General features: G+C 49.5%; 1 protein-coding gene across 2 annotated transcripts in view; it reads left to right on the forward strand.

Annotated features, from left to right (window-relative positions):
* Window positions 1-27,756, forward strand: part of STK11 (serine/threonine kinase 11) — a 64,626-nt gene that overhangs the window by 3,347 nt on the left and 33,523 nt on the right. For both annotated transcript variants that reach the window (XM_081846305.1, XM_081846306.1), the window contains exons 2-4: window positions 21,119-21,202; window positions 23,715-23,804; window positions 25,466-25,598. In XM_081846305.1, the coding sequence (XP_081702431.1) occupies window positions 21,119-21,202; window positions 23,715-23,804; window positions 25,466-25,598 (307 nt within the window). The remainder of the gene's footprint in view (window positions 1-21,118; window positions 21,203-23,714; window positions 23,805-25,465; window positions 25,599-27,756) is intronic.

Here is a 27,756-nt window from a genome sequence, read left to right on the forward strand (position 1 = left end):
TCATGTGACCAGCATGACTAAACCGCTTCTGGCGCAGTGGGACACCGTGACAGGAACCAGAGTGCACGGAAATGCCAGGGACGCGGGTGGCACTGCGGTGTTAACCGCGGAGCCTCTTGGGCTTGCCGATCGGAAGGTCGGCAGTTTGAATCACTGCAACAGTGAGCTCCCGTTGCTCTGTCCCAGCTCCTGCCAACCTAGCAGTTTGAAAGCATGCCAGCGCAAGTAGATAAATAGGTACCCCTGTGGCGGGAAGGTAAACGGAGTTTCTGTGTGCTCTGGTTTCCGTCACGGTGTCCCGTTGCGCCAGAAGCGGTTTAGTCCTGCTGGCCACATGACCTGGAAAGCTGTCTTTTGACAAACGCCAGCTTCCTCGGCCTGAAAGCAAGATGAGCGCCGCAACCCCAGAGTCCCCTTGGACTTTCCATGGGTCCTTTACCTTAACCTTTTACCTCTACTGCAGAATTCATTCCCACAAGACATAGTGATGGCCGCCTTGAATGTCTTTGAAAGAGGATTAGACAAATTGGAGGAGGAGGATGCTGTCGATGGGTTTTGTCCGGTGGCTGCGTTTTGCCTTCTCCATTGGAGGGAATTTTCCACTGCTGGAACTCAGAAGTGGGGAGAGTTGCTCTCGCACTCAGGTCATGCTTATGGGCTTCCCATGGGGCTGTCTGCTTGGCCAATGTGAGAAGATGATGCCGGTCTCGATGCCCCCGCCCCTTTGGCCTGATCTAGCAGGCTGGCTATTACGTTCTTATTACAGCAAGCGTTGGGAACCTCTGGCCTAGGAGGATACATGCTGCCCTCTGCGTAATTCTAAAGAGGTGGGAGAACTGGATGCGGAAAGGCAGGAAGGGATGGGTGCACACATTAGGCCAGGCATGACCATACATAGCCCTCCAGCTGTTTTGAGACTACAATTCCCATCATCCCTGGCCACTGGTCCTGTTAGCTACGGATGATGGGAGTTGTAGTCCCAAAACAGCTGGGATGGGTGCACACATTAGGCCAGGCATGACCAAACATGGCCCTCCAGCTGTTTTGAGACTACAATTCCCATCATCCCTGGCCACTGGTCCTGTTAGCTACGGATGATGGGAGTTGTAGTCCCAAAACAGCTGGGATGGGTGCACACATTAGGCCAGGCATGACCAAACATGGCCCTCCAGCTGTTTTGAGACTACAATTCCCATCATCCCTGGCCACTGGTCCTGTTAGCTACGGATGATGGGAGTTGTAGTTCCAAAACAGCTGGAGGGCCAGGTTTGGCCATGCCTGCATAAGCCCCAGCCCCCTGTCTCTCACTGCTGGCTCTGACCTACAGCGGATTGCCCTTTCCCCTGGGGTTATGTGGCCTTCGAAGGGGAAATGGTTTGTACGTCTGAAAAATGCATGGTAAAAACAGCCATCTGTTGGTGTTTCTGTCATAAAAGTTGGAGCTCCAAGACTGACTATGGGGGTCCCACAGGACAGCCATCGGAGGTAAGGAGGTTGGAGCGATTTGCAAATATTGTGGTCTGCCACTGGCTGGCTCAACTCCCATGTTCAGATGTGTACTTGCAGGGTGGTGATAGGTGCCCCTTGTCTGTCAGAGTTGTTTCCTCAGGCAGGAGGAGCAGTTCCGGATTCCCTCTCAGGACTGTCAGAAGGTGCTTTGGGCGACAGCCTGGGCAGAAACAGTTAGGTGGGCCCTTCTCCTGCACCCTCTCCCCTTGTGAGTCTCTCTAGGTTTCTTTTTGTGCCTTGTCTGGGCCAGGGATGTCTTCCTCTGTGATGTTGCAAGGAAGGGCATCTCCCCGCCAGTGTCTTCCCAGCTTCACTTTCCGGCGCTTTTCAGTGGTGGGGTGCACTTGAGAGAATCGCCTTCCAGGGAATAACCAGAAATGGCAAAAATAAACGAGAGCTGGAATATAGATTGGAGCTCAACAAACCCACTGGCTCGCAAGCTATAGAAAATGCGACTGCATCCTCTGGAGGCATCTTGCGTGGTTGGATATTGTCGTGCTCGTGGGTTGTTCAAAGTGGTCTCCTGGGCAGCAGTTTCTCCCCAGTAGTATTGGGCCGGTATCCTCAAGAACAAGGGTGATTAACTTGGGTGCCCTCCAGATGTTTCTGGGACTACAACTCCCAGTCAGTGGTTAGACATGATGGGAGTTGTATTCCAGCAGAGTGCCTTTTCCCTTTGTGCAGTATCTGCTTCTGTAATTGGCCAGGCAGCATGAACCCTCTGGATTGGCTGTGCAGGTGTAAACTCCAGCAGCGTCTCCTCCTGCTTTGCTGGCTGTGGTTTCCTTCCTTTGCCCAGGTCCTTAGCTCCCAACAACTTAGGTAAAGGTAAAGGGACCCCTGACCATTAGGTCCAGTCGTGGCCGACTCTGGGGTTGCGGTGCTCATCTCGCCGGCGTACAGCTTCCGGGTCATGTGGCCAGCAGGACTAAGCCGCTTCTGGCAAACCAGAGCAGTGCACGGAAACGCCGTTTACCTTCTCGCCAGAGCGGTACCTATTTATCTACTTGGCACTTTGACGTGCTTTTGAACTGCTAGGTTGGCAGGAGCAGGGACCGAGCAACGGGAGGTCATCCCGTCATTGCTGGGATTCAAACCGCCGACCTTCTGATCGGCAAGTCCTAGGCTCTGTGGTTTAACCCACAGCGCCACCCCGCGTCCCTCCCAACAACTTATATCTGAGCTAAGTGAGCAGCTGCTGCAGCTCTGGGTTTAGGGATCGGCTTGCCTGGGACTCTAGACTAGCCCTGACAGGCCCCTGTCCTCCAAATCCGGGAAATGCAATCAGGATAACCTCAGTTGTGTAGGCTGAGGTGTGGAACGCCTTCCCCACAGAGCTGCCTCTTTCACTGAACAGCTTTCAGCAAAGACTGATGGGGCACCTCTTTACCCTGGCCTTTGACACCTCAGGTGTCCTTTTCCAGGATGTACCCTATGCTTGTACCTGCAGCCTGTCTGCCTGTGTTTCTGGTGAACAAGCCTTGCCACGTCCTTGCCAGCCTAGGAAAACAGTGCAGTGCTGTTGAGGCTTGCCCGGGCCGAGCACTTTGCAGACAGTTGAGGCAACCCATGTTTCCTCAGGCGCCTGTGGCCCTTCAGACGTTGCTAGCAATGTTAGAAACTTAGGTATGTAAGCTACCGTATTTTTTGCTCTATAAGACTCACCTTTTCCCTCCTAAAAAGTAAGGGGAAATGTGTGTGCGTCTTATGGAGCGAATGCAGGCTGCGCAGCTATCCCAGAAGCCAGAACAGCAAGAGGGATTGCTGCTTTCACTGCGCAGCAATCCCTCTTGCTGTTCTGGCTTCTGAGATTCAGAATATTTTTTTTCTTGTTTTCCTCCTCCAAAAATTAGGTGCGTCTTGTGGTCTGGTGCGTCTTATAGTGCGAAAAATACGGTAGATAGGGAGCTCCCTTATACAGGCCACTAGTCCTTCTGCTTCTCTATTGTCTACACTGATTGGCAGCATCGCTCCAGGAATGTTCCTGGCCCGATCCGCAGAGGATTAAACATTGGGAGGGGACCTTCTACATGCAAGGCAGGTGTCCGAGCTGTGGCCTGTCACCATTTAGGGCAGGAAATCCACCGCACGCCAAGCCAGAGCGTTGGTCCATCTCATTCGATATTGTCTTCACGGACTGGCAGCAGCTATCAGGGGGGTTTAGATGGAAGGCAGTTCCCAGATCTCCCAGCTTGTTCCGGCATCTGCTGAGCGTCAGCCCCGTGGGATTTTTCTGCCTCTTTAGGCAATCTTGGATAAACGCCTGGATGGAGACGTTCGCCTCCCTTGTCCATCGCCTGGCGCATGGGGGGGGGGCTGTGAGCGCTGCCGCCAGTGAATCAGCTTCGCTCTATTATTGCTTCTTCGGACAGGCCTTCAGAACCAGGTTTTCTTTCCGCTTCTGGAAAAGCGAGATCTGACAGAGAGAAAGAGGAAGAATTGAAACTACCCCCAAAAAACAGCTTATCCGCATTGCCCTTTGAGGTTCCATCGGTGCAGGAGGCTGAGAAGGCGGTTCTGTGCCGACCTGGGGCCTTCCTGATGTTTCGGCCGAAGCTCTCATCACACCAGCCCCTCTGCGCTGATGGGAATCGAACTCCAAGCATGCTGTGGTCCTCCATCACCGCCCCTCTCAGTTCCTCTTCTCTCTCGCCTCTCTTTGCAAGTGCTATTTACTCAGAATGTCCCTCTGTGCAAGATGAAAAGAATCCGTTCCGCGAGTCTCTTCGTCTAGCAGTTTTTTCGTCTTGCGAAGCAAGCCCATTGACGGCTTAGCGGATTATCGCTATTAGCGGCATTTAGTGGCGTATCGGCTTAGCGGATAAGCAGATAAGCGGCTTAGCAGCTTAGAAAAAGGGGAGGGAAAGGGGAAAAAACCCGCAGGAACTCGCAAGACATTTTCGTCTTGCGAAGCAAGCCCATAGGAAATTCGTTTTGCGAAGCACCTCCAAAACAGAAAACTCTTTCGTCTAGCGAGTTTTCCATCTTGCGAGGCATTCGTCTTGCGGGGCACCACTGTATAGAGTAGTATGTATAGTGGTACCTTGGTTTACGAAGTTAATCCGTTCTGGAGGTCTCTTCTTAAACCAAAGCATTCTGCATAAAGTTTTGTATTAAATGTTCATTGCTTGACAGAACTGACCCCATTATTTACACCACTTTCTGCTATGTGCTCTTCATATTTTTAGAACAAAAATGCAACCGATGATAGTGTGGGAAAGTCACCAAGGTCAGAGTAGTTAGGCTCGAGACATTCACTGATGATTTACTGGTGATTGCTTTTCTACATAAAAAGGCAACCACAATTTTAAGTGAGAGACATTAGGCTAGTAGAAAAAAATTGAAGCAAGCTTCATCTCTATTCAAGGAGCATGCAGAGAATAGCTTATATACCTGCGTTTCTAACACTAGTGTAAAGGTTGGAGTTAGCTGGCAATGGAATGCAAAAGGTACACTCTGTGGTAGTTCAGTTAGAGCATTTGTTGTTGTTTAGTCATTTAGTCGTGTCCGACTCTTTGTGACCCCCTGGACCAGAGCATACCAGGCCCTCCTGTCTTCCACTACCTCCCGCAGTTTGGTCAAACTCATGCTGGTAGCTTCCAGAACACTATCCAACCATCTCGTCCTCTGTCCCCTTCTCCTTGCGCCCTCCATCTTTCCCAACATCAGGGTCTTTTCCAGGGAGTCTTCTCTTCTCATGAGGTGGCCAAAGTATTGGAGCCTCAGCTTCAGGATCTGTCCTTCCAGTGAGCACTCAGGGCTGCTTTCGTTCCAAATGGATATGTTTGATCTTCTTGCAGCCCATGGGACTCTCAGGAGTCTCCTCCAGCACCAGAATTCAAAAGCATCAATTCTTCGGCGATCAGCCTTCTTTATGGTCCAGCTTTCCTTCTGAATGGATACGTTTGATCTTCTTGCAGCCCATGGGACTCTCAGGAGTCTCCTCCAGCACCAGAATTCAAAAGCATCAATTCTTCGGCGATCAGCCTTCTTGATGGTCCAGCTCTCACTTCCATACATCACTACTGGGAAAACCATAGCTTTAACTATACGGACCTTTGTTGGTAAGGTGATGTCTCTGCTTTTTACGATGCTGTCTAGGTTTGCCATCTCCTTTCTCCCAAGGAGCAGGCGTCTTTTAATTTCGTGACTGCTGTCACCATCTGCAGTGATCATGGAGCCCAAGAAAGACAAATCTCTCACTGCCTCCATTCCTTCCCCTTCTATCTGCCAGGAGGTGATGGGCCCAGTGGCCATGATCTTCGTTTTTTTGATGTTGAGCTTCAGACCATATTTTGGAGCATAAATAGAGGCAAAATGGCCCTTTGCAACAGCAGTCATAGGTAATAATGCATCCTGAGTAGTATTGCTAAGGAAATTAACCTTCATAGCAAGGCAGAAAGCCATTGTCTTTTTTTTTCTGACACAAATGGGGGGAAATAGAGGTTTTGATTCAGCACCCTTACGCCAAAGTTCTCTTGTTCTAGGGCGGATGCCTTCAGATAAGATCAGGAACAGAGTGACCTGGTGGACTGAAATGTTCGTGTTCTGGTTTCTGGATAATGTGCCATTTCCGATGTCAGATTACTGTGCATAGTTCTCCTTTTGTGGATCCTGCACCCCGTCTCCCCTCCCTCCAGCATTCTGGATATGCCAGCTTAAATACAGAAGAGCTTCGCCCTTAGCTGTTGACAATGAAAGTTTCCATTATCCCCTTCTAGGGACGCGGGTGGTGCTGTGGCCTAAGCTTCTTGGGCTTGCCGATTGGAAGGTTGGCGGTTCGAATCCGTGCAACACTGGTGAGCTCCTGTTGCTCTGTCCCAGCTCCTGCAAACCTAGCAGTTCGAAAGCACGCCAGTGCAAGTAGATAAATAGGTACCGCTGTGGCCAGAAGGTTGTCACGGTGTCCTGTTGCGCCAGAAGCGGTGTAGTCCTGCTGGCCACATGACCCGGAAAGCTGTCTGCGGACAAACGCCGGCTCCCTCGGCCTGAAAACGAGATGAGCGCCGCAACCCCACAGTCACCTTTGACTGGACATAACCGTCCAGGGTCGTTTATCCTCTTCTGGGTAATTCTAGAGCCCACAGCTAGCTTTGGCAAAGCTATAAGGCCTAGAAATACAGGGTGAGTCCTTTCAAAGAGGCCCCGTGGATACAGAGTACACATGTTGCAGGGGGCCTCTTTTAAAAGACTCACCCTGTATAAGTTGCGTGTGTTAAGTTTCACAACAGAGAATGGAAACGCCTGCAAGGTTAAAGTCCCCGTTTTGTTTGCGTGTGTTGTGTTATTTCTGAGCTGTGTGCTTTGCAAGTACCCTCCTCCATAACTCTTCTCTTTTTTTGCCTTGCTCAGTCGGTGGAGCGTGAGACTCGTTAATTTCAGGGTTGTGGGTTCAAGCCCCACATCAGGCAAAAGATCCCTGCATTGCAGGGGGTTTGGACTACATGACCCTTAGGGTTCCTTCCAACTCTGCAACGCTGTGATTTTGTGATTCTGCCTGCTCCCTTGCCTGGCAGGCAGCTACTCCGACAATTACCTCTGGGCTTTTGCCCGTGAAGTCACTGCCTCCGTTTAAGACTCTGCCACTTGTTATTTATTAATTTGTGACCTCACCTTCCACGTATATCGTCCCAGGGAGATTTGCAGGCACATCTTTAAAAACAGCAGAAATAAAGTTGCAGGCGGTACAAGGAGAACCAGGAATAATAATAATAATAATAATAATAATAATAATAATAATAATAATAATTTCATTTATATCCCGCCCTCCCCAGCCGAATCCGGGCTCAGAGCGGCTAACAACATTAAAACAATAAAACATTCTAAAATGATTTCATTATAAAATTAATTCCAATCAAATTAATGGCAACCATTGGGCTAGAAGTTCTGTGAGGATTGCCAAAGGAGGGAGTCAGGCTGTTCCCTGCCCAAAGGCCTGGTGGAACAGCTCTGTCTTGCAGGCCCTGCGGAAAGATGTCAAGTCCCGCAGGGCCCTGGTCTCTTGTGGCAGAGCATTCCACCAGATCGGAGCCACAGCCGAAAAAGCCCTGGCTCTGGTTGAGGCCAGCCTAACCTCTCTGTGGCCTGAGACCTTCAAGATGTTTTTGTTTGAAGTTCCTCTGTGGGACACACCAGGAGAGGCGGTCCCGTAGGTACGACTGTCCTACGCCGTATAGGGCTTTGAAGGTTAAAACCAGCACCTTAAACCTGATCCTATACTCCACCGGGAGCCAGTGCTTGTCATCTAACTGGAAAAGCTTCTCAATGCAAAGAAATGAAAACAAAAAAGCTTTAGGAAAATGCAGACAAGCAAGTCCATGCCCTTTCTTGACAGGGGTTAAGCCGCGGGTAGCCGGAGTGGCTGTGCCTTCCGAAGCTTGTTGAACGAAAACTCCCATCACCCCTGACCTTTGACCCAGCTGGCTCCAGGGGCTGATGGGAGTTGGTGTCTGAGATGACCTGGAGGGCAGCGTGCCTTCTACCCCTGTAAGCAGAATGCAGAGTTCCCAGTGAAGGTGGAAGAACTGATGAGAGTCCCTTGCTAAGTTTAGGCCCCTGCATCTGTTGCGGCCCATCTTGCGGCGCTGTAAGCAACAGCTGTGGCCTTTGCTCTGTCGCGAGAAGCTCTTCCTGGACATCCTAGTTCCTTTGAGGTCGGGCTTTGCAGCTCAGTGTAGGGCAGGCTTTCGTTCTTTCCGTTCCCCTTCTCTTTCCCCTGCTCGCGTCCACCCCAGTCAAACTTGGCCAAGACCAGCTTGAAGGCAGCACTGGAATTACTGTATTTTTCGCTCTATAGGACGCACCGGACCATAGGAGGGGGAAGAACAGGGGGAAAAATTTTTTTTCTTGTTCTCCCCCTCAAAAACAAGGTGCGTTGAACAGCAGGTCGGGGAACAGCGCAAAGGCTGCGTGCAGCCTTGCCGTTGCCCCCCAAGCTTGTGGGGCTGGCGGTGGGGGGAAGCGCTGCTTTCCCCCACCGCCAACCTCAAAGATCCCTGAAGCCTTTGGAGCGCAGCTTCGGGGACAGCCTTTCAAGCCTCCACGGAGGCTTTGCGCAGCCATCCAGAAGCTAGAACAGCGAGACGGAGGGCTGTGCAGTGCCCCGTCTCGCTGTTTTGGCTTTGTGGACAGCCTTTCAAGCCTCCGCAGGGCGACGGGGTGCCTTCACCCCGCCGCCCTGCGGAGGCTTTGCACAGCCATCCCAAAGCTAGAACAGCTTCGGGCTGCAGGCTGCTATCCGCAAGCCTTCGGAGCCTGGCAGGAGTTCCCGCCGGGCTCCGCAGGCTTGCGGATAGTTCTTGAAGCCTGGAGAGCGAGAGGGGTCGGTGCATACTGACCCCCCTCGCTCTCCAGGCTTCTTCGAAAGCCTGCATTTGCTCCATAGGACGCACACACTTCCCCCCTTCATTTTTGGAGGGGGAAAAGTGCGTCCTATAGAGCGAAAAATACGGTCGTTGGCATCCGTCTGCCTCGGGAGACAATGGAGGAGTTCGCCAAGCTGTTGGAAGGTTGCAGCGCCTCCTGTGGCTTTAGAAACTGATGCCGGATAGGAATGTTTTGTTGCAGCCGGGGCAGACAAAGGGGTCCGGTTGTGCTGCTGCAGCTGCAGAAGGGCGTTTCTTCTCTCTGCGCTCTTCCCGGGGGTCATTCCTCCTCTGGCCACCGCTGTGGATGTACAAACGGACTCCTGTCTCCAGGCACTGTGGTCTTCTGCAAGGGGTTCCTCCACGGCAAGGTTGGCATTGCCACGTTTGCAGATGTCTGCCAGTGGGCCTGGGGCCGGAAGTCAGCTCCCCATAGCATAGAGCATGTCCTTGGGGGATCCTGCCATCTTCCATTCTGTGGACGTGACATCGCTGAGACAGGAGTGAGAACGTATGGGGAATGTGGGCTCATGAGAACACATCTTTGGGTGGAATTCTGTCCTGACATGTTGTTGTTGCTTGGTCGTGTCCGCCTCTTGGTGACCCCCTGGACCAGAGCACGCCAGGCACTCCTGTCTTCCACTGCCTCCCGCAGTTTGGTCAAACTCATTTTCGTAGCTTCCAGAACACTGTCCCACCATCTCGTCCTCCATCATCCCCTTCTCCTTGTGCCTTCCATCTTTCCCAACATCAGGGTCTTTTCCAGGGAGTCTTCTCTTCTCCTGAGGTGGCCAAAGTCTTGGAGCCTCAGCTTCACGATCTGTCCTTCCCGTGAGCACTCAGGGCTGATTTCCTTAAGAATGGAGAGGTTTCATCTTCTTGCAGTCCATGGGACTCTCAAGAGTCTCCTCCAGCACCAGAATTCAAAAGCATCCATTCTTCAGCGATCAGCCTTCTTGATGGTCCAGCTCTCCCTTCCATACATCACTACTGGGGAAACCAGAGCTTTAACAATAAGAACCTTTGTCAGCAAGGTGGTGTCTCTGCTTTTTAAGATGCTGTCTAGGTTTGTCATCACTTTTCTCCCAAGAAGCAGGCGCCTTTTAATTTCGTGACTGCTGTCACCATAAGATACCCCAAATCTTCCTGACACAGCACATGCGGAAGGCCTTGAGGCATCTTTCCTGGTGGGTGTAAGTTGCCCGTGACTCACTTCCATAAAGCAGCGTGCTCAACACACAAGCCTGGTAGACCTTCATCTCGGTACTGGATGTTAGCAGTTAAGAACATTGAAAGGGTCTGGCTCATAGCTGTCAGCCTTCCCTTTTTTTGCGGGAAATTCCCTTATTCCAGCGCCGTTTCCCTCTGCTATCCCGAAGACTGTCCCTGGGACAGGTGAGGCTGCTGATCCCTTATTTTCAAATCTGAAAGTTGACAGCTATGGTCCAGCTGCTGGATCAGGCCAGGGGGGTGGAGCTAGCATCTGATCTAGCATCCTGTTCTCACAGTAGCCTGTGCAACCTCACAAGCAGGACCAGAGCGCAAAAGCACAATGTTCCTGCGCAATTCACAGCAGCTTCCTCCTTCGAATTGGTCTCATCTCCATTTAAAGCCTTCAGAGTCATTGGCCCTCACTGCCTCTCATGGGAATGTCATCATTGGACCATGTGCTCTGTGAGGGAGGAGTTACCGTATTTTTTGCTCTATAAGACTCACTTTTTCCCTCCTAAAAAGTAAGGGGAAATGTGTGTGCGTCTTAAGGAGCGAATGCAGGCTGCGCAGCTATCCCAGAAGCCAGATCAGCAAGAGGGATCGCTGCTTTCACTGCACAGCGATCCCTCTTGCTGTTCTGGCTCCTGAGATTCAGCATTTTCCCCCGTCCTGTTTTCCTCCTCCAAAAACTAGGTGCGTCTTGTGGTCTGGTGCGTCTTATAGAGCGAAATATACGGTGTACTTTTGTCTGTTCAGCTTCCTTGGGTGTCCCAGAGTATTCGGAGAGAGGGAGTGGCTTGTTTGTTTACGTTTGAGCATTTTTCTAAAGTGCTTCATATATATATATATTTAATGTCTTAAGCTGTGTGCAAATAGCCGTTACGTGCGAAAGCATAAAGCACAGCAGTGCAAAATTCCTGTTTTGGGGGCCATTGCCATATGGTATTCTGTTTCTGTCCTAGGCCCCCTTTTACACTGTGCATTTAGAACAGTGTCTTGTCGCTTTAAACAATCCTGGGAGCTGTGGTTTGTTAAAGATGCTGAGCGCTGTTAGCAGACCCCTATCCACCTCACCGAGCTACAATTTCCAGAGTGGTTTAACAGTCCTGCTTGCCAGGGAGCTCTTGGGAATGTGGACGTATGACTTCATTGTGTGTGTGTGTGTGTGTGTGTGTGTTTTTGCAGTGGCCCAGCCTTAATGGCTCTCCCAAGGCGAACAAGTTCTCCTCCAGGCAGCTGTTAAGGAAACTTTTGCAGTCTGGAAAGGATTCCCACCCACCCCCATCGTTCCTGGGATAGCTCAGTCCGGTAGAGCACAAGACTCTTAATTTCAAGGTTGTGGGTTCGAGCCCCACATGGGGCAGAAGTTTCCTGCGTGGCAGGAGGCCGAACTAGATGACTCTTGTGGTCCCATCTAACTCTACAGTTCTGTGGTTTTGCAGGATGGTTATCAGTAATGAGATAATATACGGGTGTGGAAATTCTCCCGGGGGTGTGGAAATTTCTGTGGGCTCATTTGCACGGCCTACCATATTGGTTTTAGTCAGTTGATCAAGATGGATTGGGTTTAAGAACAACAACAGATTTGCTGGATAGGTGCCCTTAACTGGCCCGCAAGGATTTTGTTTTTTAAGTGATGCAGCATAGTACATAGGACGCGGGTGGCGCTGTGGTCTAAACTACAGAGCCTAGGACTTGCTGATCAGAAGGTTGGCAGTTCGAATCCCCACGACGGGGTGAGCTCCCGTTGCTCGGTCCCTGCTCCTGCCAACCTAGCAGTTCGAAAGCACGTCAAAGTGCCAAGTAGATAAATAGGTACTGCTCCGGCGGGAAGGTAAACGGCGTTTCTGTGCGCTGCTCTGGTTTGCCAGAAGCAGCTTAGTCTTGATGGCCACATGACCCGGAAGCTGTACGCCGGCTCCCTCGGCCAATAAAGCGAGATGAGCGCCGCCACCCCAGAGTCGGTCACGACTGGACCTAATGGTCAGGGGTCCCTTTACCTAAGTTGTTGGGAGCTAAGGACCTGGGCAAAGGAAGGAAACCACAGCCAGCAAAGCAGGAGGAGGTCTGCTGGAGTTTACACCTGCACAACCAATCTAGAGGGTTCATGCTGCCTGGCCAATTACAGAAGCAGATACTGCACAAAGGGAAGAGGCACTCTTTGGCCCTCCAGAAGCTGCTGGAATACAACTCCCATCATGTCCAACCACTGACTGGGAGTTGTAGTCCCAGAACATCTGGAGGGCACCCAAGTTAATCACCCTTGTTCTTGAGGATACCGGCCCAATACTACTGGGGAGAAACTCGCGTTGCTCGGTCCCTGCTCCTGCCAACATAGCAGTTCGAAAGCACGTCAAAGTGCAAGTAGATAAATAGCTACCATTCCGGTGAGAAGGTAAACGGCGTTTCCGTGCACTGCTCTGGTTCGCCAGAAGCGGCTCACTCCTGCTGGCCACATGACCCGGAAGCTGTACGCCGGCTCCCTCGGCCAATAAAGCGAGATGAGCGCCGCAACCCCAGAGTCGTCCACAACTGGACCTAATGGTCAGGGGTCCCTTTACCTCTTTACCTTTTAGTAATGGGAAGTAGGACGGGATCTACTGAGAGGTCTCTGGAGGATCATAGTTCAGTTGGCAGGACACCAGCCTGGAATGCAGAAGGATTCAGGTAGAAGGACCCAGCCATGCTTAATTTATGCAGACTCATCGGTACTGTTTTTTAATCTCTCTGTCAGTATGCACAACACTTTAACGACCCATTGTAGAATGAAATAGATAAACAGCAAACTATAAATAATAATAAAATAGCAAATAAACAATCCATCAACAGGTTAACTTTATTTATTTCCATTCATTTATGTACAATATTTATGGCCCACGCTTCAGTGGATGTTTTCAATCCCCGACTGGGGAAGTAATAAAAATAAATAGAGACAAACAACATTTACAAAATTTCACAAAACCACACCGGCAGGACCGTTAACCGACCAATTAAAAATTCTGTCCTAAGAAAAACTACAAGGTTAAAAATTTAAATGTCCAATTTAACCTGGGTGAAAGGCAAACACAAGACATTGTAATAAATTTAGTAGTAAAAACAATTTAAAAAGATTAAACAGCCAATCGTAACAATTCATTTTTTAACTTATGGCAACAACATGCCTACTGCTGTTGCTATATGCATAATAATAATAATAATTAATAATAATGTCAATCAGTTGGAATGAATTAATCAGGATGAAATGAAATGATTAATGAACTAAGGTTTGTTTAACTATGTGGCAAGCCTGGGGAAAATTGGATGTTGTTGTTGTTGGATGTTGTTGTTGTTGAATGTTGTTGCTGCTGCTACTGCTTTCTTCCTTTCTATACCTTTTAAAGAATGGGCAAGCTACGATAACCAAAACACAACTTTAATATGAAAACACAATTACATTAAAAACAGGTTAAGGCAATTTAAAATTAGAAAGTGCATTATTATTACTGTCTACTGTTGCTGCCTAGATCAAAACAATTAAGAAAAATTCCCTGCGCGTGTTCCCTAAGCTTCATTCCGCCCACTCCCCTCGACTCCTCCCCGTTCTGCTTAGCCACCCACTTCTATAAAGATAGCTAGATAGTAATAATAATAATAACAATTAATTATTTGTACCCTGCCCATCACTCCTGCTGGCCACATGACCCGGAAGCTGTACGCCGGCTCCCTCGACCAGTAAAGCGAGATGAGCGCTGCAGCCCTAGAGTCGGCCACAACTGGACCTAATGGTTGCGGGTCCCTTTACCTTTTTACCATAGTGGAATTGGCCATACACAGATCATAGAATTGTAGAGCTGGAAGAGACCCCAAGGGTCACCTAGTCCAACCCTCTGATGGTCCCAGATTCAAGCCCTGACCTCTCCAGGTCAGGCTAGGGGAGACCCCCTGCTTCAGCCACCCCCTGCCCTGTTACACACCCTCCTAGGGTGGTTTTGCCTGGAAATAAGTCGTTCAACTTCAGTCATGCCGCTTGCTTGCTTGCTTGCTTGCTTGGACAGATGGCATGTGTGTAGCAACTAGCCTACTGTACAAAGGTAAACATCACCTTGCTCCGCCCACTTTTGCCCCTGGCCCCTCCCACTGCCACTCTGCGGCCTCTGGGAGGAAATGTGGCCCTCAAAGTGAAAAGAGTTACCTGCTTTGAGTTCCTGTACTCTGCCATTCAATAGAGCAGCACACCTGAATTAGTGGCTGGGGACAAACGTCCCTCTCTGGCTCTCTGGGAGAAGCTTCTCGATCACGCCAGGGGAGGTTTATTATTCTCTTTTCCCCTCCTCTCTCTCTCCCACTGCCCTTTTCGCTTGCTGATTTCGCCATCTGGCTGCCTTTGGCTACCGGCCAGATTCCGACATCCTGCCTTGTCATGGTGACGGTAAACAGAGGGGGAGATCCTTGCGTGAACCTGTCGGCGGACTTCTTGTCCTTTTAAAGAACTCGTTGCTAGGGCAATGCTGGCCGGAGCTTTGAAGCTGGGCCCAGAGAGGAAGTCCTAAGGAAAAGGGTCTGGGAGGTAGACAGTCCGCGGAGAAGCCTCGGCTCAGCCTTAACTTACCTGGAGTTCTACAGATGTTTCAGAAGGGATGTGATTTTTGGATGCTGTGCGTGCTTCTCCCTGGGCTACAAAGCCAGAGTTAGAAACTCAGGTGTGTGTGTGTGTGTGTGTGTGTGTTTATGTTTATGTATACACACACACATACACACAGTGGTACCTCGGGTTAAGTACTTAATTTGTCCGTACTTAACCTGAAACTGTTCTTAACCTGAAGCACAACTTTAGCTAATGGGGCCTCCTGCTGCCACTGTGCCGCCGGAGCACGATTTCTGTTCATATCCTGAAGCAAAGTTCTTAACCTGAAGCACTATTTCTGGGTTAGCGGAGTCTGTAACCTGAAGCGTATGTAACCCGAGGTACCACTGTATGCCTAACCACCAAATGGCCCCTCAAACCTGGGTTACGGTCGCCACATCAGAATAGGCGCCTTTCTTTCTTTTCTTTTTTTTAAATACATTTTTATTAAAGTTTTGCATAAACAGATATACATCAAAAGGAAAAATACACGAAAGGTCATAACAATATGGGTACATAGGCTAACATTTCCTTTCTCCCAACTATATATAAAAAAGAATAAAGTAAAATGAAATCGTCAAAAGGAAAAAAAGAAAAAAGAGAAAAAAGGAAAAAACAAAAACAAAAAACCCCCACAATGTTTGGGGCTCAACCGAGCCCTAGACTCCCTTCCACCCTTTTGGTAAGTATCAAATATTTTCCTCTGTTACGTACTTGATTTTTAATCTTTAAGTCTTAAATTCACTCGCTGAAAGAATTGTTCTAACCCCGCCAGTTCACTTTATGAATTTGTTCCAATATAATTCCAATATTTACTCCAATTTTTCTGGAATTTCTGTTCATCTTGATCTCGTATTCTGCCTGTTAGTCTATCAAGTTCAGCATAGTTTACCATTTTAATCTGCCAATCATTTATGCTGGGAATGGTTTCCACTTTCCAGTATTGTGCCCACATAATTCTTGCTGCCGTGGTGGCATAAAGAAATATCGTCCTGTCTTCTTTTTTGATTTCTTTACCCATCATTCCCAGCAAAAAGACTTCAGGTCTTTTGGGAAAGGTATATTTAAATATTTTTTTGAGCTCATTGTAGACTGATTCCCAAAAGCCTTTCGCCTTTTTACATGTCCACCACATATGGTAGAGGTCACCCTCCACCTCACCACATTTCCAGCATTTCTTATCCTTTAATCTATACATTTTGGCCAATTTCACCGGTGTATGGTACCATCTGTATAGCATCTTCCAACCTTTCTTTAAATGACGTTATTATTATTAATTTCATTTCTGTACCAACTTTTAATTTAAAATGGGGGGGGGAATCTCAGAGTGGTTTACAACATATACAAGCATCAAATGAAACAATCCAGAAGAAAAAAACAAACTCAAGCTTCAAGGAAAAGATTTCAGACAATTTATTTATTCATTTACCGACTTAATTTATAGAGCTGCCCCATCAAAGAAGTACAGCCGTACCTCAAAAGTCGAACAGAATCCGTTCCGGAAGTCCATTCGACTTCAAAAACGATCGGGAACCAAGGTGTGGCTTCTGATTGGCTGCAGGAAGCTCCTGCAGCCAGTCGGAAGCTGCGGCGGACATTTGAGTCCCACAGCACGTTCGCAAACCAAAACACTCACTTCCAGGTTTGCGGCATTCGGGAGCCGAAATGTTCGGTACAGTGGTGCCCCGCAAGACGAACGCCTCGCAAGACGGAAAACCCGCTAGACGAAAGGGTTTTCTGTTTTGGAGGTGCTTCGCAAAACGAATTTCCCTATGGGCTTGCTTCGCAAGACGAAAATGTCTTGCGAGTTCCTGCGGGGTTTCCCCCCCTTTCCCCCCCTTTTCCTAAGCCGCTAAGCCGCTTATCAGCTGATCCGCTAAAAGCCGCTAATAGCGCTAATCCGCTAAGCTGTCAATGGGCTTCTTCGCAAGACGAAAAAACCGCTAAACGAAGAGCCTCACAGAACGAATTAATTTCGTCTTGCGAGGCACCACTGTACGACTGTACTCTGGGAAAGCAGGTGGTGTTCCTGGGAGAGTTCCAATCCTTCGAAACCTTTGCTCTGCCACTAAGCCACTAAGCTACAGCTCTTCTCCAAAGGGATGTAGCCCAGACTCTGTGTAATAATAATAATAATAATAATTTATTATTTGTACCCCGCCCATCTGGCTGGGTTTCCCCAGCCACTCTGGGCGGCTTCCAACAGAGATAAAAAATACACTAAAATGTCACATATTAAAAACTTCCCTGAACAGGGCTGTGTGTGTTATTTCCCCCGGTATGTTTGTGTGTGTGGCTTGGCTCGCTTGCACAAGTTACCTTGTCCGGGACACCCTTGTCCCGGACACCACTTTTTCCCTGCAGCGTGTGTCTGCCTCCTGCCGGTGGCGCTTTGCCTGGTTCCGGATAGTTCTGGCCCCTGAGCTGCAGGGGCTAGCACAGGGGTCAGCAGCCTTTTTCAGCCATGGGCCGGTCCACCGTCCCTCAGACCATGTGGTGGGTCGGACTATATTTTGAAGGGGGAAAAATGAACATGTTCCTATGACCCACAAATAACCCAGAGATGCATTTTAAAAACAGTGGTACCTCGGGTTACATACACTTCAGGTTACAGACTCCACTAACCCCGAAATAGTACCTCGGGTTAAGAACTTTGCTTCAGGATGAGAACAGAAATCGTGCTCTGGCAGCAGCAGGAGGCCCCATTAGCTAAAGTGGTGCTTCAGGTTAAGAACAGTTTCAGGTTAAGAACGGACCTCCGAAACGAGTTAAGTATTTAACCCGAGGTACCACTGTAAAAGGACGCATTCTAGTCATGTAAAAACACCAGGCAGACCCCACAAATAACCCAGAGGTGCCTTTTAAATCAAAGGACACATTCTACTCATGTAAAAACATGAGGATTCCCGGACCGTCCATGGGTCACATTGAGAAGGCGATTGGGCCGCATCCGGCCCCCAGGCCTTAGGTTGCCTACCCCGGTCTAGCAGCTCAACCCAAGACGTCTGTCCAAGCTGCAGCTGCACAGAGATGGCAGCAGTGAGCAGCTACCGCTTCCTTTATATGGTGTCCTGCAATTTGCACTGTCAGAATACTGCAGCTGTCCACAACATCTACCTTGGGAGCGAGCCAGGAAGCGGACAGGGCCTCGCTCCGAGGGGTGAGGTAGTGGGCAGACATGGCCCCAAACCGCAGGAAGGAACAGTCTGTCCCCTTGTACAAGCGCAGCATCCTCTGCTTGGCAGCTGGAGCCTCCTCACGAATCGCCTTTTCTCTCTCTCTCCCTTCCTGCTGCCAATCAGCTGTTCCCTTTCCCCCAAAGCTTGACACAGAGCTGAGTCGCTCTTCCTGTTTTTGAGCTTTTGAGTGTCAGAATGAAGCAACAGAGGTTGCCAAGAACTGGCAGCCTGAACCGCAGAGGAAGGCCGGGCGCAGGGTGGGAGGGAGGGGGGCGGATTCTCTAGAAATCAAAGCGCCCCTTTGCGGCGCTGGTTTAGCCTCGCAAGTGCTTTGCAAAACACTTTGCGCAAGCCTCTTGCAACAAGACAGCGCTGGCCAGGATTCGCCCAACATGCCATTCCTGCAAGGAAGGGGGAGCTCGAGGCCACGGCGAAGAACTTGCAAGCAATAAAGCTCGCAGCAAGGATTTCCGGAAGTTTAGTAGCAGCTAGGGACGCGGGTGGCGCTGTGGGTTAAACCACAGAGCCTAGGGCTTGCCGATCAGAAGGTCGGCGGTTCGAATCCCCACAAGAGGGTGAGCTCCCGTTGCTCGGTCCCTGCTCCTGCCAACCTAGCAGTTCGAAAGCACATCAAAGTGCAAGTAGATAAATAGGTACTGCTTCGGCGGGAATGTAAACGGCGTTTCCGTGCACTGCTCTGGTTCGCCAGAAGCGGCTTAGTCCTGCTGGCCACATGACCCGGAAGCTATATGCCGGCTCCCTCGGCCAGTAAAGCGAGATGAGCGCCACAACCCCAGAGTCGTCCGCGACTGGACCTAATGGTCAGGCATCCCTTTACCTTTACCTACGATGCTATAAGATCCACTGTCCTGTGATATCGTATATGAGTTTGTACTACTGATGAAGCCCAAGACGGCGAAACAAGGCTAATATTCCGGAAATCCTTGTCTTAGACTCTGTGAAAGCATTCTGTGGAACTACAACAACCTTTCGTGTGGATTGTCGGACTCTATGAACAGACAGGTGGAATAGACACTTTCACATATATGGACCTTATGCATAAACTGATTAGAGAATGAACTTATCCACTGGGTCTTCTACTTTTTCCGTTGAACTTTATGAGCCACTTCTGTTGATATCTACAATTCAATACAATGAATAGTATATATCATTTTTTTCAAACTTACAGCCGGTTACGTCTTGTGTGTTTATGGATTACATAGACCAGGCTTGTTCAGCCAGTAGATCCCCGGCTGGTCCTGGTAGATTGCGAGACCCTTATGGATCGGGGGATTAAATAAAGTTTACTGAAAGTTAACAAATAAAAGCTGAAGAACTCTGGGCAATCCACCCACCCCACACACGCTCCTCCTCCCTCCAATGGTTAGATCATTGCCAGTTTTTTTTCATACTGGGAGTAGATCACAGTCTCTTGGGGGTTGGACATGCCTGATAGACCAATGGCCTGATCTGGCAGGCCCTTCTGATATTCTTACGTTGCATTTAAGGTTAAGGGACCCCTGACCATTAGGTCAAGTCGTGGCCGACTCTGGGGTTGCGGCGCTCATCTCGCTTTACTGGCCGAGGGAGCCGGTGTACAGCTTCCAAGTCATGCGGCCAGCAGGACTAAGCCGCTTCTGGCAAACCAGAGCAGCGCACAGAAACGCCGTTTACCTTCCCGCCAGAGCGGTACCTATTTATCTACTTACACTTTGAGGTGCTTTCGAACTGCTAGGTTGGCAGGAGCTGGGACCGAACAACAGGAGCTCACCCCGTCATCATGGGGATTTGAGCCGCCGACCTGATCGGCAAGCCCTAGGCTCTGTGGTTTAACCCACAGCGCCACCCGCATCCCTCTTAGGTTGCATATGTGTGCTTTATCCCCCAAACGCATGGACCCACAAGTGGTGAGTGCTATGTGGAGGCAGAGAGGACTATCAGCGGCGGCTACTAGGCACGATGGCTGTTCTCTGCCTCCACGAACGGAGAAAGCAATGCTTCTGAGTTCCAGTGCTGGAAATCACAGGAGGGGAGAGTGCGCTTGTGCTCGAATCCTGCTTCTGGGTTTCCCATAATCTTGTTGAGATTACAGAATGCTGCTCTTCTGGTGTTCTTAGAGATGGGTGGGTTCAGAGAGCAACCTGCAGCAGTGCCTGCAACAAGGAATAATATAATAATAATAATAATAAATTATTATTTATACCCCGCCCATCTGGCTGAGTTTCCCCAGCCACTCTGGGCGGCTTCCAATCAAGTGTTAAAAACAATACAGCATCAAACATTAACAACTTCCCTAAGCAGGGCTGCCTTCAGATGTCTTTTAAAGAGAAGATAGCTGCTTATTTCCTTCACATCTGGTGGGAGGGCGTTCCACAGGGCGGGTGCCACCACCGAGAAGGCCCTCTGTCTGCTTCCCTGTAACCTCACTTCTCGCAATGAGGGAACCGCCAGAAGGCCCTCGGAGCTGGACCTCAGTGTCTGGGCTGAATGATGGGGGTGGAGACGCTCCTTCAGGTATACAGGACCGAGGCCGTTTAGGGCTTTAAAGGTCATCACCAACACTTTGAATTGTACTTGGAAACGTACTGGGAGCCAATGCAGATCTCTCAGGACCGGTGTTATGTGGTCCCTGTGGCCACTCCCAGTTCCCAGTCTAGCTGCTGCATTCTGGATTAACTGCAGTTTCTGGGTCACCTTCAAAGGTAGCACCACATAGAGCGCATTGCAGTAGTCCAAGCTGGAGATAACTAGAGCATGCACCACTCTGGCAAGACAGTCCACAGGCAGGTAGGGTCTCAGCCTGTGTACCAGATGGAGCTGATAAACAGCTGCCCTGGACACAGAATTAACCTGCACCTTCATGGACAGCTGTGAGTCCAAAATGACTCCCAGGCTGCGCTCCTGGTCCTTCAGGGGCACAGTTACCCCATTCAGGACCAGGGAGTCCCCCACACCCACCCGCCCCCTGTCCCCCCAAAACAGTACTTCTGTCTTGTCAGGATTCAACCTCAACCCGTTAGCCGCTATCCATCCTCCAACCGCCTCCAGACACTCACACAGCACCTTCACCGGCTTCACTGGTTCTGATTTAAAAGAGAGGAATAGCCTCTGAGCCTCCATTCTCTCCCCACGCAGCAACAGGAACAGAATTCATTCCTAAAGCGAAAGGAGGCTCCTCCCTTGACACCCTCTGCAAAGAGGAGGTTGCTTTGGTCACCTGCATATATATATATTTCTCTTTTTCCTTTCAGGGAAATTCAGCTCCTTCGGCGGCTGCGGCACAAGAACGTCATCCAGCTGGTTGACGTCTTGTACAACGAAGAGAAGCAGAAGATATATCCTTTCCCCCCTGTCTGGGGCATGTACGGCTGCAGACTTCGTGCGTTTCCCCTCTCTCGCGAGCCTTGTGGATTCTAAGCCTCTTCTGCCTTGGTACCCAAGAACCAAAGCCACCCATTTCATGGTGTGCAGAAGGTCTCAGGTACAGCCCTTGCCGTCTTCTTTTAACTCAGTGTTCCCCAACCTTGGGCCTCCATCTGTTTTTGGACTACAACTCCCATCATCCCTCGCTAGCAAGACCAGTGGTCAAGGATGATGGGAGTTGTAGTCCAAAAACAGATGGAGGCCCAAGGTTGGGGAACACTGAGTTAAAAGAATCAGGTGGCAGTTGACGAGAGACACGTTTCACTACCTAAAACTCCTGCCCATCAAGCAAGGTAGATCAATAGCCCTGGCCTTACTCCCTCTGTTAAATCCTTGGCCTGGCTAAAGGTAAAGGGACCCCTTACCATTAGGTCCAGTCGTGACCGACTCTGGGGTTGCAGCGCTCATCTCACTTTATTGGCCGAGGGAGCCGGCATACAGCTTCCGGGTCATGTGGCCAGCAGGACTAAGCCGCTTCTGGCGAACCAGAGCAGCGCACGGAAACGCCGTTTACCTTCCCGCCGGAGCGGTACCTATTTACCTACTTGCACTTTTGACGTGCTTTCAAACTGCTAGGTTGGCAGAAGCAGGGACCGAGCAACGGGAGCTCACCCCATCATTGCGGGGATTCGAACCGCCGACCTTCTGATCGGCAAGTCCTAGGCTCAGTGGTTTAACCCACAGTGCCACCCGCGTCCCTTCTGGCCTGGCTGCAGTGTTTGAAATTCACCAGGCGCATTTTGCAGCTGGCGTGCGTCCAATTGTGACCACGTAGAGATCTCTGGGCGTCAGGTTAGGGACTTACATCTCCATCTGGCTGGCCCCACCAGCTTTCATAAGCAGGGAAACAAAAGAGCTTATTCCTTGCATTTGTCTCCCACCGTTTTTCATGCAAGGAGTACATGGTTCACCCTCCCTATAACGAATCTGCGAGGTAGGTTAAGAGCAGGCATGGCCAAACTTGGCCCTCCAGCTGTTTGGGGACTACAGTTCCCATCATCCCTGCCCACTGGTCCTGTTAGCTTGGGATGATGGGAGTTGTAGTCCCAAAACAGCTGGAGGGGCCAAGTTTGGCCATCACTGGTTAAGAGGCTGCGGCTGACTCCAAGGTCACCCTGTGAGCTTCGTGACCGAGTGGGGATTCGAAACTTGATCTCCCAGGTCCTGTACCCCACTGGCTTCCTAGAGCACTTCTGCTATGGGACAGCTCTATAAATTATGTAGGCAGATAAATAGTGGGTGGGAAAGCAACATGTCCCTTTGAGAAGGATCTGAAATATTTTCTTTGACGCTTGAATTTCTTTTACAGATAGGTAGCCGTGTTGGTCTGCCATAGTCAAAACAAAACAAATTCCTTCCAGTAGCACCTTAAAGACCAACTAAGTCAGTTCTTGGTATGAGCTTTCGTGTGCATGCACACTTCTTCAGATGTGTGCATGCACACGAAAGCTCATACCAAGAACTGACTTAGTTGGTCTTTAAGGTGCTACTGGAAGGAATTTGTTTTGTTTTGAATTTCTTTTGTTCTGGATTTTTTTTTATTTGATCTTTTAATGTGTTATAAACCATTTTTTTGATCTTTTAATGTAAATTTTTTTTACATTTTTTGATCTTTTAATGTGTTATAAACCACTTTGAGATTTTTTCCCTTTAAAATGCAAAGTGGTACAGAAGTGAAATGAACAATAATAACAATAAACTTCATTTTTGGGAGGGGGGGCAGAATGGCAACTAGGTGTTCTGTTGTGGCAACCTAGGTTTCAGGCGCCATTTGACGATTAGCTTATACAGTGGAAAGGTAAGGGTAAAGGGACCCCTGACTATTAGGTCCAGTCGTGGCCGTCTCTGGCGTTGCGGCACTCATCTCACTTTATTGGCCAAGGGAGCCGGCGTACAGCTTCCGGGTCATGTGGCCAGCGTGACTAAGCCGCTTCTGGCAAACCAGACCAGCGCACGGAACGCCGTTTACCTTCCCGCCAGAGCGGTGCCTATTTATCTACTTGCTCTTTGATGTGCTTTCGAACTGCTAGGTGGGCAGGAGCTGGGACCGAGCAACGGGAGCTCACCCAATTGCGGGGATTTGAACCGCCGACCTTCTGATCGGCAAGTCCTAGGCTCTGTAGTTTAGACTACAGTGCCACCCGCGTGGTATACAGTGGTACCTCGGGTTAAGTACTTAATTCGTTCCAGAGGTCCGTTCTTAACCTGAAACTGTTCTTAACCTGAAGCACCACTTTAGCTAATGGGGCCTCCTGCTGCCGTCACGCGATTCCTGTTCTCATCCTGAAGCAAAGTTATTAACCCGAGGTACTATTTCTGGGTTAGCAGAGTCTGTAACCTGAAGCGCCTGTAATCCGAGGTACCACTGTATATCTGATTTTTCTAAGCCTGCCTGGCTGCCACTTCCTTAACTCTTCCTCTCACGTATATGGTGATGGAATACTGCGTGTGTGGGATGCAGGAGATGTTGGACAGCGTCCCTGACAAAAAGTTCCCCGTCTTTCAAGCGCATGGGTAAGTTAAGCAAGGCGGGTGCCCTTAGAGAGCCAGTGTGGTGTAGTGGTTAAGAGTGGTGGACTCGTAATCTGGGGAACCGGGTTCGATTCCCCGCTCCTCCACATGCAGCTGCTGGGTGACCTTGGGCCAGTCACACTTCTCTGAAGTCTCTCAGCCCCACTCACCTCACAGAGTGTTTGTTGTGGGGGAGGAAGGGAAAGGAAATTGTTAGCCGCTTTGAGACTCCTTCGGGTAGTGATAAAGCGGGATATCAAATCCAAACTCTTCTTCTTCTTCATGTGCCCCCCCACCCTGTCTGAGCAGTCCTGGCTTTGGTGCTAGTGGAAACTGAACAATAACAACAATTTATTATTTATACCCCACCTATCTGGCTGGGCTTCCCCAGCCACTCTGGGCGGCTCCCAACAGAACATTAAAAACACGATCAAACATCAGACATTAAAATCTTCCCTAAACAGGGCTGCCTTCAGATGTCTTCCAAAAGTCAGATAATTGTTTATTTCCTTGACATCTGATGGGAGAGCGTTCCACTGGGCGGGCGCCACCACCGAGAAGGCCCTCTGCCTGGTTCCCTGTAACCTTACTTCTCACAGGGAGGGAACCGCCAGAAGGCCCTCGGAGCTGGATGATGGGGGTGGAGACGCTCCTTCAGGTATACCGGGCCAAGGGTTTGTGTTTTCCCTTGCTCTGTCGTCCTGATCTCATTGGCATCCTCACCTCTGTTGACGTCGACTCCTGAAAACCTTTGTCTCCCCTTCTCCGGTGCTCCAGTTCCTGCAGGATCATTATATTACTGATATTTGGCAGCAAGTGTGGATTTCTGCACACCTCCTCTGCACACCTTCCAGTTTGCAAATATCCTCCTTAAATTGTGGTGCCCAGAACTGGAGGCAGGACTCCAGGTGTCGCCTGACCAAGGCAGAATAGAGCAGTATGATTACTTGAATCTCTTTTATATATATATAATTTTTATTCAAATTTTGAAAATTACAAAAAGGAACAACAATAAAAAAGAAAAATAACAAAGACATAAAAAACACAAACAAACAATTAAAAAAAAACAGATCAGACCTTTACATAGCTTTCTTTCCTTTACTTATTTCCTTGACCAGCTCCACACCTCCCTTTTTTGTATTCTAGTTCAATTAAATGTTTCAGCAAATCCTTTCCAGCTTTGTTTTTATCCTAATAATTTATCTTAGTATACTGTAATTCTCGTCTTTCACCAATTAATAAATCAATTTTAACCTAATCCTTTATAACATTTCTGCTAAAACCACATTACTTCATTCCAACAACCTTCTAACATTCCTTAATTTTACAATGTTTCTGTAAATAAACTTTGAATTTTTTCCAATCTCCTTCCACCGACTCTTCACCTTGGTCTCGGATTCTGCCAGTCATTTCCGCCAGTTCCATATAGTCCATCACTTTCATCTGCCATTCTTCCCGGGTGGGTAAATCTTGTGTCTTCCAATACTTCGCGATGAGTATTCCTGCTGCTGTTCTAGCGTACATAAAAAAAGTTCTGTCCTTCTTTGGCACCAATTGGCCGACCATGCCCAGGAGAAAGGATTACTTGAATCTCAATGGATTTGTTTTTTGCGTCCTTTTTGAATCCAGGTTTCCCCCTCTCCTTCTCCCCTCTCCACACGCAGGTACTTCTGCCAGCTTATCGACGGCTTAGAATACCTGCACAGCCAAGGGATTGTCCACAAGGATATCAAACCAGGAAACCTCCTGCTCACGACCAACGGGACGCTGAAGATTTCGGATCTGGGCGTGGCAGAGGTACGGTTTTTGAGCTCCCATGCTCAGGCATGCCTTTTGTTTGCCTACGAATCTCCCTCTTTGTGTGCACCAAGGCAGTTTACAAAAATAGGACATACTGTATTTTTCGCTCTATAGGACGCACTTTCCCCCCTCCAAAAATGAAGGGGAAATGTGTGTGCGTCCTATGGAGCGAATGCAGGCTTTTGCTGAAGCTATCCGCAAGCCTTCGGAGCGCGGCGGGAGTGCCCACCGGGCTCCAAAGGCTTGCGGATAGCAGCCTGCAGCCCAAAGCCCGGGGTGCGCAGTGCTGTGCACCCCGGGCTTTGGGCAGCTATCCGCAAGCCTTCGGAGCCTGACGGGAGTTCCCGCTCGCTGTCTTGGCTTCTACCAAAGCCGCACGCAGCCTCTCCTGGCTGGAGAGGTTGTGCGTGGCTAAAGAGGAAGCCAAGACAGCCAGCGGGATGGATCCTGCTGGCTGTCTTGGCTTCTTTGCTCTTTGGGGCTGAGAGGGGGGGGAATAATTTCCCCCCTTTATTTCCCCGCCCCCCCCCAAAAACTAGGTGCGCCCTACAGTCCGGTGTGCCCTATAGAGCGAAAAATACGGTAAGCCACCAAAAAGAAAGCAACACAAATGACGAAAGAGAGATTTTTAGAAGCAATAGAGAAGGAACATCCGAGGCAATAGAACTTCTCATCCGGCTGGGAGAGCTTCTTAAGTGAATGAAGACGTCGTTGTCTCAAGAAGCTTTACGAGAAGTGTGGATAGTGACTGACCCACAGAATAGGGGCAGCCACACTCAAAGGGTCCTGATCCCTGGTTACTATAGAGCAGGCCTCTGGTATTTTTTGGAACCTAAAGGAGGAAATCTCCTACAGAGTACAGTGACCTATGGGGTATATGAGAGGTAAGGCCTACCTCTCAAGGGCTCCTATACATGTTTGTGACTGTAGAGGTGACAGCCGCTAAGTTCATAGAATTTTAGAGTTGGAATGGGACCCCATCCAGTCCACACCCCCTGCAATGCAGGAATCTTTTCGCCCAGTGTGGGACTCGAACCCACAACCCTGAGATTAAGAGTCCTGTGCTCTACCGACTGAGCTATCCCAGCTGTCTGACTTGAGCTATCCAAGTCTTCGAAAGGGGATTGGATAAAACTCATTCGTTGGCTGCAAGTTATGGCAGTTTCATGCCACCTCCGGGTTCAGTGGCACCACAAATGCCACTCGTTGGGGCACCGTCATGAGCGAAGCCTGTTTGTTTTACTTAACATCTGTTTGAAAGCATTTTTTAACAAAAGCATTTACAGGGGTACCTCGGGTTAAGTACTTAATTCGTTCCGGAGATCCGTTCTTAACCTGAAACTGTTCTTAACCTGAAGCACCACTTTAGCAAATGGGGCCTCCCGCTGCCGCCAGAACACGATTTCTGTTCTCATCCTGAAGCAAAGTTCTTAACCCGAGGTACTATTTGTGGGTTAGCGGAGTCTGTAACCTGAAGTGTATGTATCCCGAGGTACCACTGCATTAAGAATGGCATGAAACAGTCCAAACAACAAATGATGGAAACCGGTCACTGGGTACAAAGCAAAATACAGTCATGGCCTGTGTAAGGCAGGAAAAAAGAGAATCTTTGAGTTGGAAGAGCCACCAAGCGTCATCCAGTCCAATGCAGAAATCTCAACTAAAAGCATCCCTGACAGATGGCCATCCAGCCTCTGCCTAGAAACTTCCAATGAAGGAGAGTCCACCTCTCTTGGGAGTCTGTTCCACTGCCGAGCAGTTTCCAGTTTTTACTGGAAACCGCTAACATCAACCTAGTTTCTGCCCAGTTTCTCCATGCCAGGCGTAATTTTAAACACTTCCATCATGCCGCAGCCCCCTTGCCTTTTCTCTAAACTGAAAAGTTCCAAACCCTGCGTCCTTTCCTAATAAGGGAGCCCCCCTGTAATAAGAGAGCCAGTGTGGTGTAGTGGTTAAGAGCGGTAGTCTCGTAATCTGGGGAACCGGGTTCGCGTCTCCACTCCTCCACATGCAGCTGCTGGGGGACCTTGGGCCAGTCACACTTCTCTGAAGTCTCTCAGCCCCACTCACCTCACAGAGTGTTTGTTGTGGGGGAGGAAGGGAAAGGAGATGGTTAGCCGCTTTGAGACTCCTTAAAGGGAGTGAAAGGCGGGAT

The sequence above is a fragment of the Podarcis erhardii genome (genome assembly GCF_964252035.2).
Source record: "Podarcis erhardii genome assembly, chromosome: 18".
Classification (NCBI taxonomy): Eukaryota; Metazoa; Chordata; class Lepidosauria; order Squamata; family Lacertidae; genus Podarcis; species Podarcis erhardii.